We start from the raw sequence: 13,062 nt of genomic DNA, 5'->3' as shown, positions 1-13,062 counted from the left end.
AATCTGCGGAATTGCTCAGCGGCGAAGACAATACAAAAGCTTCGATAAGGCGAAAACAATGGCGATGGGAGGGGGTGTTGAATTATGTAGCTCCATTATTACAGCTCACGGGTGGATAAGAGAAAGCAGCAGCAGCAGCAGCAGCTCAATCATTGATTTGGTAGCACACATGGGATTAATCGATTGGGACTAGCAGAGGAGGCAGACGACGAGGCCAGTAGAGGTAGAGGTAGAGGCATAGGTGGGGGCACGCAGATGCCGCCATGGAGAACATGGGTTGGTGTACGACTACAGCTGCTTGACGCGACATCATTCTCTTGTCTCCGTCTTCATTTTGTGGCACATTAATGAACTCGGACGGATTAAATTATAAGACGTGATGAGATGTTGGGTTGGAATCTTTGTATTAATGAAAGGTTATTGCAAGTCTATTAATACAGTGTTTGAAATAGTATAATTACTCTTATAAATTCAATATATAATATATATATATACACGTATTTCTCTCGTTAATATAATGGATGTCTCCGAAGACTCGATTTTGATTGTAATTTATTAGATCTTATCTTTTTTTTTTCAATCTTATTATCTATGAAGTTAGAAAAAAGTTATGAAAAAATCGATGTTGAAATGACTTATGATTAAGAAGATTAACCTGATGTTCGACCAAACTAGATATTCACTTATAAAACATCAATCTAAACTCGAGATGATTTAGTCGGAGATAAAATTTTATCCGTGTCTAATAAAAGATTTAATTAACTAATTATATTTAAATGATTTGTAAGTGGAATAAGATCTTTTTTATATTCAAGTTAAATTAAATTCTTATGAAAATAAATTATCATTCAAATTAAATTCATATAATAAAGAAGATAATAAGACATAGTATAGAGATCCTTGTTTCTTAATATTTTCTTAATATATCGTACTAACTCAACAGTCCATTTATCATATCGATATTTCCAGTGAGTCTTATGTCTAGAGTTTTGATTGACAGTGAATAACTATTGGCTATGTTGAGTTGAAGAGATATTTAAATGTCTCAAACATTATTAGGATTCTAAAAATCATAATGCCCTTAATGTTTTAATTTATGTTATTAAAGAATATTAAAAAGCTACTATTTAGTATTGCCTTGCATATATTCTTAATCTAATGGATGGAGTGGCTCAAAGATGGAGGCATAAAGTTTTATGCTACCACTGGGATGTAAACCACAAGCCTAAAATCCTTCTTTGCCAACAAGAAGCATAGTTACTGCTACAGAACCAAGGAACTGTTGATGGTGTCCAATGGTGGTTTACCAGTGCTTATCAAAAGTTGGTGAGAGGTAGGCATCAGGGGACCTGTCCCTCCATAAATGACTCTCATCTCTCACAAGTAAGAAAACAAGGAGAAAAAAGGATGGTCTTTGGTGCATCATTAGGTCAACTTCCCTTGGACTGTGATGGAGGGCAGCTCATATGACACACAAGTTTTCAATGCCATGAAGTGATGGCCCATCTCCCAAAAAACATGCAGCACTTTGTCCATGCATCAAACAAAAGATGCTGTGAGCTGCTTTTACTTTGCTTGTCCTCCTCCTTCAACCTTGATGAAGGATGATGAGATGCTCCTTCAAACCTGGGTAAATGCTGCAGCACATGAGATGAAAGCAAAAGAGTTGCAGGCTTTAAATAGTGTCATTTGTCTACCCATAATCTTACTTGGAATTGCAGTCTACCTTTTCCTCATTCCTAAACAACCATCAATGGAGCTGCCCATGGTTGCATGTTCTCTTCCAAGTTGTTCAAGCAATCCCACACCTCTGGATATTTCTCTCTCTCTCATATATATATATATATACATAAACTAATGCATTGAGTTGTATGTGCTTGCAAGTTGGTCTTCTTCCATTGTTGGAATGGCAGAATCAGATTAGTTGGAGATGACTGTATCCTTCATCGTTTAGCCAAATAAATATCCTTAATTAGTTTGCAGATATAGGAGTTTACTTCAGTCATACTTAATTCAACATGGCTCCCACTACCAACAGTTGACATATACCTTGAAGGTAGTTGAAACTAGAGACATCTGAGAGAATTTGATCATGCAATTGCTTGAAGCATTTTGCAGAATCATGGCAATTGAAGTGGCAAACACAATGGATAATTTCATTAGATGAAAAATTGCAATTTCTTTTTTGAAGATTTGATGAGCAGATGATAGAATCCAATGCCATTGATGAGGAGGAAACCGACGACCAGGATTCACAAAGCATCAGTGCAGCTTGAGGAAGAAAACTCTGAAATGACTAAAAGACTAATGAGTTCAGTCACAGATAGCTAAAGCTTTTGGATTCATTAGTGTTTGGATAATGAATTTGTTTCTTTACTAGCTTGACTCACTTCCCATGATTTCTATCCTAATGGGAGGGAGATAAAGCATGTCATTGGCATTGGATTTTAGTAGTTCCTGGAGAGAGAGAGAGAGAGAGAGAGAGGGGGGGGGTGGGGGGGGGGACCAGCTTACACATTAATAATGTTTGGGCACAGAAGATAACAACAGGATGTGCTGAACCATACAATGTATTGGAATCTCTGTCCCCTTCTCTTCTGGTTAGAATATGTTCAGTACCTGGACTGGCATTGAACAAGTTCTATCCATCACCTGTTGGTCTCACCTCAGCCCTTCCTCGAGAACTGGTAGCTGGTCAAATCAAACAAGGTCACATACATGATTGATATGGCACAACAACAGCATCATGTTTGTTTTTGTTAGATTCAGCTATCAAATATGAGAAAGAGATGCTGATGGTGGTGCCACATTGACCACATAAAAAGTTGTATGATTTGGCCAATTATGCAAGCTGGCTTTTCCTACTTTCTTTGACCATGTTCTATATGGACATTTAGTGTACTCCCTACTTTCTACTTGATATCACATGTTATTGCCTCTATTGCATGAGGCTACTCAATCACCAGAATTAGCTAAAGGCAAGTACAACAATGGCTGTCCTTGGCCTGAGATCACTTTCCATAGACCAAGATGCAGAAGGAAATAATGGTTGAGCAACCAACAGGTACACTGGATTTGGATCTCATGAGTGCCTTTCTACTAATTTAATGCTTTCAATATTTCTCGACACCTTACTCTCAATAGAAATTACATCTCTACACAGCTTTCCTAGAAGCAGGGAGCAGAAACATGCAATGTATAAAGATGTAATACTAGCAACTCTGAATCTTGCTGGGTTAAACTTGTCATGAAACATGGGCTGATATGATCACAATGAGGCTCACAAAGATGACATCAAACTAATCATGAACCAACTTGTGTTAGGATTCAGAGAATTCTTCTTCATTAGCAATACAAAGCCGTACCAAGACCACAGGATTCAGGAGACTTTCCTGGCAAACTTGCATACAAACAGCATGGTCTCCACAAAACCATCTCATCTTCTTCACAATTGCAAACATCAACATCCTGGTGTCACTTGAATGCACACCAAATTCTATTGAGAGCTTGCACCATTACTTTTCATCAGCAGCAGAAGAAATTAACACTTTAAATATTATCAAAATAATGTTTCACTTGAAGCACCATGTATTTATATCATCATCTTTGAAATGAAATTGAGCATTTACTGTCATAGTCTGAAAGCTATTGGCTGAAAATTAGGCTAACAGAATCAGAGGATGTAGCAGAGTAACCTTTTTCCTGCTAATGATTGTAAATTAGATGGCTAAAACACCATGGAAGATTAGATGGGTTGTCTATGTGCAGTCATTTGCGGCACTACTGTTAGGAAGAAGCTTTTACCTGTTAAAAAACTTGAATTGCACTGTCAATCCAAATTCATCATGATAACATGTCTTCAACAGTTCCTAACATCACCTACATACAATAGATACTAGCAAAAGGACATCACAACATTACTGATGCTTCTCGGTAGCATAGGTTTCATACATACAGACAAAAGAGTTGAGATCCATAAGATCTTTAGAAATAGAACTGATATTCAGAAAGTTTTTGACTTCATGATGCTGGTCATCCTTCCATGCCATATAACTATGATTGCAGCAAATTGATCATGAGGTCTAAAGAGACCATTGCATGCCAGGACCTGAATGGTCATATGCCCTATCTGAACCATGGTCAAGGCAGTGTCCATTTTCCTGCGGAGCAAACTCTACTTGACCTGTAAAATGAGCATCACTGACGTTGGTTGTCCCTCCTGCTAATCCCATTTCATGCTGGATTTCATGTGAGCTAATCCTGGCTCCATGACCTCTGGTTCCCCATGAGCTGTTGAAGTAATTGCTGGGAATGACAGAATGGGTTGTTGGCTGGCCATCAAAGGTGCTGCTTGCTGGGATTACCGGAGAACGGTTTCCAGCAGAGTTGCTGCTCCACGGATCAGTTGACAGAAGAGAGAGAGCACAGCTCGAGTCAGAGACTCCTGCAAGACATTCACCAGGTGGAAGTTCCATGGGGGAGCAGAAGGCCCCCACCGGAGGTCCCTGAAAGCAGGGATGAGTACCATGCAGTGCAGCTGCATGGGATGGAGCATCTAAGACACCACGCCATTCATTATTAGCCATCCGATCACCAGTCCTTGCAGTTGGCCAAACATCCCTTGCAGCACATGAGAAATTTGGGTAACTGAAGTCCACTAGAAAGCTTCTGAATCTACTAGGGTCTTCTGTAGGCAAAGCATATTAGCATGACAATAAAATGCAGCATATTAGACAGCTGCGAGAAGGAAAATGTAAATGCAACAACAATAAGATGCTTCTGACCATGGAAGGATGATGCAATGCGGCCATAGCGTGTTCCAAATGGCCCAGGAGGTGGCTTCCTTCGACGCTCATTATGTCCTGCAAGACGTCTGCGACAACTGCGTTTACCTTGGTCAAATTCAGGTAACTGATGAAACCTGTGATTATGTAGCCATGTCAAAACAAACATCATTTATCAAACTTCCCAGTAAGCAACGTGTATATTATGTGCCAAAAGATATGTTGAAAGCACCAGAACATGGATATCACCAACTGTTATTATTACCATCATCATCATTCTCCTATTAATACAGACAGGCCATAAGCACAGCTCACCATGGAGCTTCTGGAAGAATTACATCTTATTATTGACCTCATGTCAAGCTTCTCAAACATATCTTATTTTTGGAAATCGTACTTGGTATTTGTTATGAAAGGGAATGTTCAGGGACGATCTCAACAACACTCAACCAGACTGAACGAACCCCTATTGAAGGGCCTCTTGAAACCCCAAAGTCCTATTTGGCTAGGCAAAGCCCATATCATAGTAGCCCACTGAGCTCAATCCCAATCTTACTAGGACTAGACTAGAGTAGACCTCACTGAAATAGGGGCAGCCACAAGAAGAGGGTGGCGCCAACTCCTAATAGGAGTAGGACTCTCATGTTGCAGCCCTAAACAAGTGCCTTTAGGACCCTCCAAGCCCTAACCTAGCTAGGACTCCACCCCTTCCTCAAGGGAGGAGAGCCCCATCTAAGCAATCCCCAAAAGCATCCAAGTTGTGTCCCCTCTAGAAAAGCCAATCGACCCTAGGTTGAGAGGAGAGGAGAGGAGAGAAAGAGAGAAAGAGGTTTGCAAGTTCTATAGCTCTTCTTACTGCCTACAACCACATTACTGCAAAGATCTTTTCCAACTGGCTGTCACCCTTGATAGCTTCCAAGGAGGCCTTTGGCAACAACAAGAAGAAGACCAAACAAAAGGCAGCCAATAAGTAGCCCCAGCCAGTCCTAACCTTTCAGCTTGTGTCGAGAGCCAAAAGAAGAGGAATTCAAAAAAGGATTCTACCCTCCAGCCGCAACCCCCTCATCCTTAAGTTCGAACAGCCTAAACTCTACATCAAAGCTTTGTCCAGTTGCTGTGACAAGTCCCAAAACCCTACTGCTTGCAGTCCAAACCTCAGGAGGTTTCAGTAGCAAGAGCGAAGGAGACTGAAACCAATAGCGATAGACAATCTGCCGAGAGCACTCAGGTGATGGCCAAAGACAACCTACATTCTTATACATCTATAAGTCTTCTATTACACTTTTAATTCAGTTGCTTTAAGTCTTATGATTAGCACTTTAACTTCACAAGCAATGTAGGCTGTTTTCTTTCGGCTTTACACTTGTTTCCTAGCAATAATTCTCACCTCTGTCAAAATTTTCATCCGAAAGGTGGTAACGAGTTGACGGATTGTTAAACCCAAACCCCATGCGAATCAGGGAATATAGAAAATTCTCTCTCATTGTTAATGGTGGTTTGCTGATCAATGATAGAGAAGAGACTATTTATTATGGATCATATAACACCATAGCCTCTCTGCATGCCACATTAATGCGGTGCACACTGAAACACTCAGCATTTGAGATTTCCACAGAGGTTCACCTAATGGAAAGTTAATAATCAAGGATAAAAAGGTTGATCAATTCCATTTAAATGTACAAGCTTCATGCAGTAAAAGTAACAGTTGAACAACATGCTATGAAATGGATTACCTTTATGGTGGTATTCTACTAAATGGATATTGTTACAGGGTCAATACAAAACAAGTAACATAACTAGTTTACGGTCAAAGATTCTTAGTTGAGTGTTCAAGTAGGGTCAAAAGACTTGAATCATTTTTAGTGCAAAATTTGGGACAACACCAATCATAGAGAAAAATAGAAAATGTACACATTGCAGCCATCAATGTGCTTAGGAATCAACAAACAGGACAGATCACTTGATAGGTATTATTTCGACAAGAGGTGCCACTATTATCATAATATTAGATGTTAATATGGACAAGAAGATTCTTGTAGAGGCTAATTATCCTAGAGATCCTAGGATGAGGAAACAAAGTCACATGATTATCATAATTAGATGCCTCATTTAGGTATTAAGAATGAGTTCGTAAGATATTCCACAGTTTAATAATTGTTCATGGTGGACAGTATCAATATACGTTGTTATGTATTCAAAATGTAAAAGCTACTTCTTTCAGCACAAGTCAACACTTTTAGTACTGCACTCACCACATTGTTTAATTTGACTACTATACTGATGATTCTTTCCCAACTCATGAAAGCTTTAGGCAAAAGGAAAATGATACTTATGCTAAGGACTCCAATACAAATTATCAGAAGAGCCTCAAGCAAAACCAAATGAATTATCTGCTGCCACGATTTTCTTCCCATCTATACCACCGGCATCTTACCAGTTTAAATATCTTCTCTGCCTGAGGGATTCATTCTCGTGCTGGATATGCTACAAAGTACAAACTAGGACATGAGCCACTCACTCTAAAGTGTCATTGATACTGATCTGTGTCAATACTATAACTGTGCTTCATAAATATTAGACTTAAATAAACCGAATGGGAAATTATGAAAAGTTCGAGGGAAATAAGGAAGCAAATAAAAGAAAACTCAATATCGAGCAAGCAATCTAGGTGACAAATATCAATAGGATACAAGGTAAGAGAGGATTCCCTGGTTAAATACCAGAGAACATTGAATGTGTAGCAAACTTTGTCATGAGATTGATAAATGCAGCCACATACATATTGTCTAGAAAGATCTTTCCTAAGTCATAGGTGGACACTAAAAGAGTACACATGCAGAGAAAAGGTTCATAAATTTGCTTTACAACAACTTCATATATGAAGCAAAATATGTTTGGTGTCCCAGATCATGGGAAAAAAACAGAGAAGTTAATTTGGACTTTGGAGATTGACTTTGACAGTAGGAGGTTAGAAGTTAATTAGTATTAGGAGAGGTTTTGTCTTTTGAAAGAAACTCTGAAAGGGGTATTTATACTTATATGAAAGCCATAGGGATTTGTAACTTAAATATCTGACTACCATATGCTAACAAGTTGATATAAGGTGAATGGAAGAGCCAAACATTGTAACAGTAAATTGAAAGAGAAAAGATGTGAGAGAGAGATTGTGTGTGTGTGTGTGTGTGTGTGTGTGAGAGAGAGAGAGAGAGAGAGAGAGAGAGAGAGAGAGAAGAGAAGAGAAAGGAAAAGAAAAAAGTTTAATTTTGAGCTGTAATTATATGTTAAATTATATTGTGAATTTGACCTAACCACATAATTCCTTTGCAGATTTATCCCCAATGAATAGGATGAAAACACCCAATAGACATACTCTTTTTACTTGCAGTTCTAGGCATGAAAAATATGTAAAAACAGGAGAAATTAAAAAAGATTTATATTCACAGTACAATAGGACCACCACCAGGAAAAAGGAGAAACCATCCATAAAGAAAGTGAAAGATAAGATCAGGATATAGTCTCAAGAAAAAGAAGTGAAAGAATCCTATCTTCTTAAAGTCCATCCATAACATAAGACTTAATTTTAATATAGTAAATGATATAAAATAGGATTGAAGATATAACCATACAAGAGAATAATAACATCCATGTCAAAATCTGAATGAATATTCTCCAGCAGTCTAAATAGCAAGGCCTACCTGATATATGATATTAGGTCTACTCTACTATATAGGTGCTCAATCTGAGATTACTTTTGGCAAGAGAAGACCCAATAAATTCAAGAAGGCAATCATCTATGCTACAGCTGGACTAAATTGAGGTTTAGTTTATCCAAGAATCAATCACATACAACCAGATGCTGAAAACAAACAGTAAGAACCTGCAAATTACATGGATGTGTCTTAGTATGTGCATGGACTGCTCGGGTTGAAAGGAACTGCCGAAGATTCCATCACTGACACATTATAACAGAGAATCTATTCGGAGCATTTACTAGTACAGAAGACCTAGGCAAATGAACTTGCATGCCACTGTCCCATCACATTATTGAGACAGTCCTACTATCAATATGACCTTACACCACCTAGTTATACTTAACCCTCTTGTACAAAACATATATTATAGAACTGATGATATAAAGCCTTTAACTTTTCATTCAAGGAAAGCAGCAGAGAATCAAGATGAAGCCAATAGGTGCTGCTATAAAGAGAATAAAGAAAAAGCAGAGTGTGAGCAACTGCTTTCTTTCTTGTGAGAAAAAGGTGTGAACACCTGCCATAATGGAATGTGGCAGAAAGAAAAACAGGATAATATGCTGACAAATGCTATAATGAAAGAGCAGAAACAGAATTGGACAAACAAATGGAAGGAAGACATGACCTATTTCTGACATACTTATAGAAAAGAGCTCAGACAGAGATCATGATATGAAGCTTCCATTCTGGAAAAACCTATCTCACAAATTTTCTGTTAACTCAGCAATTGCATGCTAGAGTCAGGAATTTCTGTATAAAGTGAAATTCTACGATTAGCTTAAGAGGAATTTACATTTCCCTATTCTCTGGATAATGTCCATATATGGATGCAACAAAAATTTCAACCTATATTTAAGTTTGTAACCTGACAAGTAGAGCACATAGTAACTGATAAAAATTAATAACAACATGCAAACCCTTATTTTTGTACATATACACAGATGAGACATCCAGAATGTTGATTCCAAGAGAAAAATAGCAAAATGGAATTTGAAAATTACTAGATGAACTTGACTTTAGCAAGGAGATGGCTATCATAATTGGGATATTGAAGATACATGCACAAAAGAATTGCCAAGGATATAAGCCCAGTCACACGAACCAAACAACTGTGAAGACATTCTTCAATCATGCAAACAGAAAACTGGTGCACTACAAGAAAAGGGAAAATGAAGCCTACAAAATCCCATGACCAATATTCTAGTTGGCCAAAATGTCAAAAAGAGTTAAACAAATTAAGAAGACCAGTACTGTTGAATGAAGCATAGAAATACATTAAAAAGATTAACCAGAAGAGAGGTCACTAAATTGCAATTCAATTAGACGCATTAATGAGATTAAGCATGCCCAATAGTCAATCCACCCAAGAATCAAGTTTAAGGCTGGCATTCAACCCACCAAGTGCACTTCCTGATACAAGAGATTATGAGGTGGCAAATGTCTATTCTAGAAAAAAGAAACAAATACAAAACTGGAGACAAATTCTTTCACAAAAAAGATAGTTATATAGCTTAACAAAAGGAAAATAGGAGGTGGACAAACGAAATGCCGATATGAACTGAAAATAAGTTCCAAATATAGAGGACACAGCCAGAAAGAGGGACAAACATTCCAGAAAGCTCCATCATCATCCTCCATGCCAGTGTGGTTTATCTAAGGGAAGTCGTCATGAATAACAACAAGAAAATATGAAGAACCTAAAAACCCATTACCTTGAAACATTTGCCTCAAACCCAACAGAAGAAGGCACCAAAAAGGATCTACATTCATAGGCAAGAAGGCTAACATCATCACAACAGTTCACTATCAAATCAAAAGCAAGATTATCTTTTACACCAAGTCCAGTCATAAAATCCAGATTTCGACGGGGAACATGCTAAAAGAATCATTTTTATTTGCGATGCATCTTCAGGAACACGAGGAACGACCAGGAAGCAAAACACTGACCTGCTACACTGCTGACAGAACCTCTGCTCCAAGCCTGCAACAATCACCTTAGGTGCCTTCGAATGCATCCCACACACCTTGTGCCTACAGTAGTAAGCCTTAGCCCCAGTCAGATCCGCATTGCACCCCTCCACCTGGCACCTAGGTGGCTGCTGCTGCCCCCCCTGCGCCACCCCCTTCCCCTTCCTCCCCGGCGGCGGTGGCGCCGCGGCGTCCTTGGCCGAAGCCGGCGACGGCTTGGAGGAGCTCCCACTCCCACCACCACCATCCTCAAAGTAGATCTTTTGCCCAAACTTGAGCCCATGGAGAGCATCACCGGAGCCGCTTGAGGCACCGGAGGCTTTGCGAGAGCTCGAATCCATCCCCACTTTTGCAGCTCTCTCTACAGCCCATCCATGGACTCAGACACCAGTGGGAGCCCTAAAAGAGGACAGCTAGTGGCTTCCTTAGAGAGAGAGAGGGAGAGGGATGGGTGAAGGGAGTGGTCTTAAAAAGAAGGGGTTGTGTGTCTTCTGCTGTCTCACAAAGCTGCCACTGCCATGTTGAGCTATTTGCTGCATGATGCCATCAGACTGGGAAGTCTGCAGGCAGAGAGATTTGTGCCTGCACACTTTGTTTAACCCCTTTCTTTACTGAATCAGACTGAGAATGAACAGTGACAGTGGTGGTGGTAGGACCAGTGTGATGCTCTCTCCATCTTTGTACATCTCCTTTTGTATCAGACCTGGACACCTCTTCTACTTTCTCAAGGCATACATGTCTATGCATTATACAACTCATAAGATATACATATACATCTCTCTCTCTCTCTCTCTCTCTCTTGAGTTTGCAGAGGTTACAGCATTGGACATGTCTGGGAAAGGTAACTTTGGTATACCTCTGTGCTTTTTTGCTTTGAGAAGATGTGGTTCTTCTTTCTTTTTCTTCCTTTTTATCCTCTGCTATGAGTTGTGTGGCTGAGAAGGATCTTACTGGAGGAGAATCTTTTTTTGAAAGTAACTTGGATTTGATTGAGGGCCCTCATGGGGTCTTCTTCAGGTTCCTCCAAATCAATGGATGGATCAAGTTGCTCCCTCTGCCTTCAAGAAATAACAGAGGCACAGGCATTTTGTTTGTCTGAGTACTGGATCACTTCTCAATGGATCTAGTAGATTTCAAATCTCAAACATTGTGAAGCAAGTCATATGGAGATTTTTGTTTTTTGTCATCATTGAGATCCTCTATTATAATTTTATTTATTCCCAAATATATTGAGATCCTCTAAATCAATTGAAATGATTTATCCACAATGTAGCCTTTCTAAATAATTCTTTTTTTTTTTTGGTCTCAGTATCCTCATTTCTACAATATTGAATTTTAAGATATACTGATCTTTTCAAATATTTTCAATAAACAAAGCATAACTGGCATATCAATAAGGATAAGAAGAACTGTTAAAAAGGGAAGCCTTTTTGTACCTAACATATTTAGGAAATGTCCTACAACCAGTTAGCAGAAAGCTACTAAGCTAAGAAACCATGCAATTGACAAAGTGGGAACCTTTTGGTACCTAACAAGGTATCATATGATGGTCCTTGGTAGAAGAAAAAAATAATATCTTCTAACTTCTTTAACTATATGTTTAATACTGAAGATGAAGAATGCTTCCAAATGTACTGCTTCCTAAAAAAATTCACAAATCTTTGTATAGTAGTAGTAAATAGAGGTACAAATTTTGCAATTGCCTTAGGCATCAAAGCATCTTGTTGACTGTTGTGTTCTCCTGTCATGTACAGATTATGAATGAGGAAGTACAGCCCTTTCTTCTTCAAAAAAGATTTTGCTGGCTGGATTTGAAGAACAAGTCTCCTCAAATAGTATAAAGCTTTTGAGAACAAGCTCTATCAGAAACAAGTGCAACAAAAGGAGTTCTTTGGCATGAGGGATCTGAAAGTGTGTTGAGTACTTCAGTGAAGTTTTGTGGTAGTCTGGCTTTGTGATATCATCAGTTAGTTGGGCAGAAGAGGACAATACAAAAAGAAAGACAGGTTATTATACATCATTCTTTTTTATTTTGATTTCCTCTCCCTAGGTCTACTAGGTTTTGAAAGTTGAGATCTCAAAGACATAATTGGATAGCTGCCATGAGAAGTAGAAATCATGAAACTACAAATTATTACCATGAAAGATCTTTAGGAACTATGTTGAAGGTTATACAGATTAATAGGACTGTTATTCTTTTGTGTCATCTTACGGTGATGTAAGAGGACAAGTACAGGTCAGATATCTGGTGACTTGATATGCTTCTTCTTTAATCAGTTTGGAGCAACAGTGGCCCAAGGATAATCCAAACTTCTGGTTGCAAAGCTCATGTTGTTCTAGACAATATTTATGGTCCTTGAATTCTTGGTGATAATTTGTGATACAAAAACTTTAAAATTTAGTTGCCATGTAAATCTCAGATTCAAATAAACCTGAAAAATGATTTTGTTGGGATGCTGCATTACCAAACATTTGACCCTTCTTAAACCCAACATTGACGGGAGTCTGTGCTTTAGGATATCCACATAATATCACAAAGATAAAGATGAAATAATGGT

The 13,062-nt window shown here is 38.6% G+C and overlaps 1 protein-coding gene across 2 annotated transcripts; it reads right to left on the bottom strand.

The window, feature by feature from the left end:
- Positions 1-3,807: 3,807 nt before the first annotated feature.
- Positions 3,808-11,304, bottom strand: LOC135619882 (squamosa promoter-binding-like protein 14). 2 transcript variants are annotated; one of them, XM_065122337.1, is made up of 3 exons: positions 10,484-11,304; positions 4,785-4,921; positions 3,808-4,684 (listed from the first exon to the last, which is right to left on the bottom strand). In XM_065122337.1, the coding sequence occupies exons 1-3, from the start codon at positions 10,843-10,845 to the stop codon at positions 4,083-4,085; spliced, it is 1,101 nt and encodes a 366-aa protein (XP_064978409.1). In that variant the 5' UTR covers positions 10,846-11,304; the 3' UTR covers positions 3,808-4,082. The 2 variants fall into 2 exon arrangements, with proteins under 2 accessions (XP_064978409.1, XP_064978408.1); XM_065122336.1 differs by having other exon boundaries at positions 3,808-4,687; positions 10,484-11,302.
- Between the last annotated feature and the right edge of the window lie 1,758 nt (positions 11,305-13,062).

Source organism: Musa acuminata, chromosome BXJ2-8 (genome assembly GCF_036884655.1).
Source record: "Musa acuminata AAA Group cultivar baxijiao chromosome BXJ2-8, Cavendish_Baxijiao_AAA, whole genome shotgun sequence".
NCBI lineage: Eukaryota > Viridiplantae > Streptophyta > Magnoliopsida > Zingiberales > Musaceae > Musa > Musa acuminata.
This window is presented reverse-complemented; position numbering and strand designations above follow the sequence as displayed.

Coding starts and splice junctions, on each gene's coding strand:
- LOC135619882 (XM_065122336.1), bottom strand. CDS start 10,845: ATGGATTCGAGCTCTCGCAAAGCCTCCGGTGCCTCAAGCGGCTCCGGT. Junction 4,922..10,483: donor TTCTGTCAGCAGTGTAGCAG/GTCAGTGTTTTG, acceptor ACATAATCACAG/GTTTCATCAGTTACCTGAAT. Junction 4,688..4,784: donor CATTGCATCATCCTTCCATG/GTCAGAAGCATC, acceptor CTTTGCCTACAG/AAGACCCTAGTAGATTCAGA.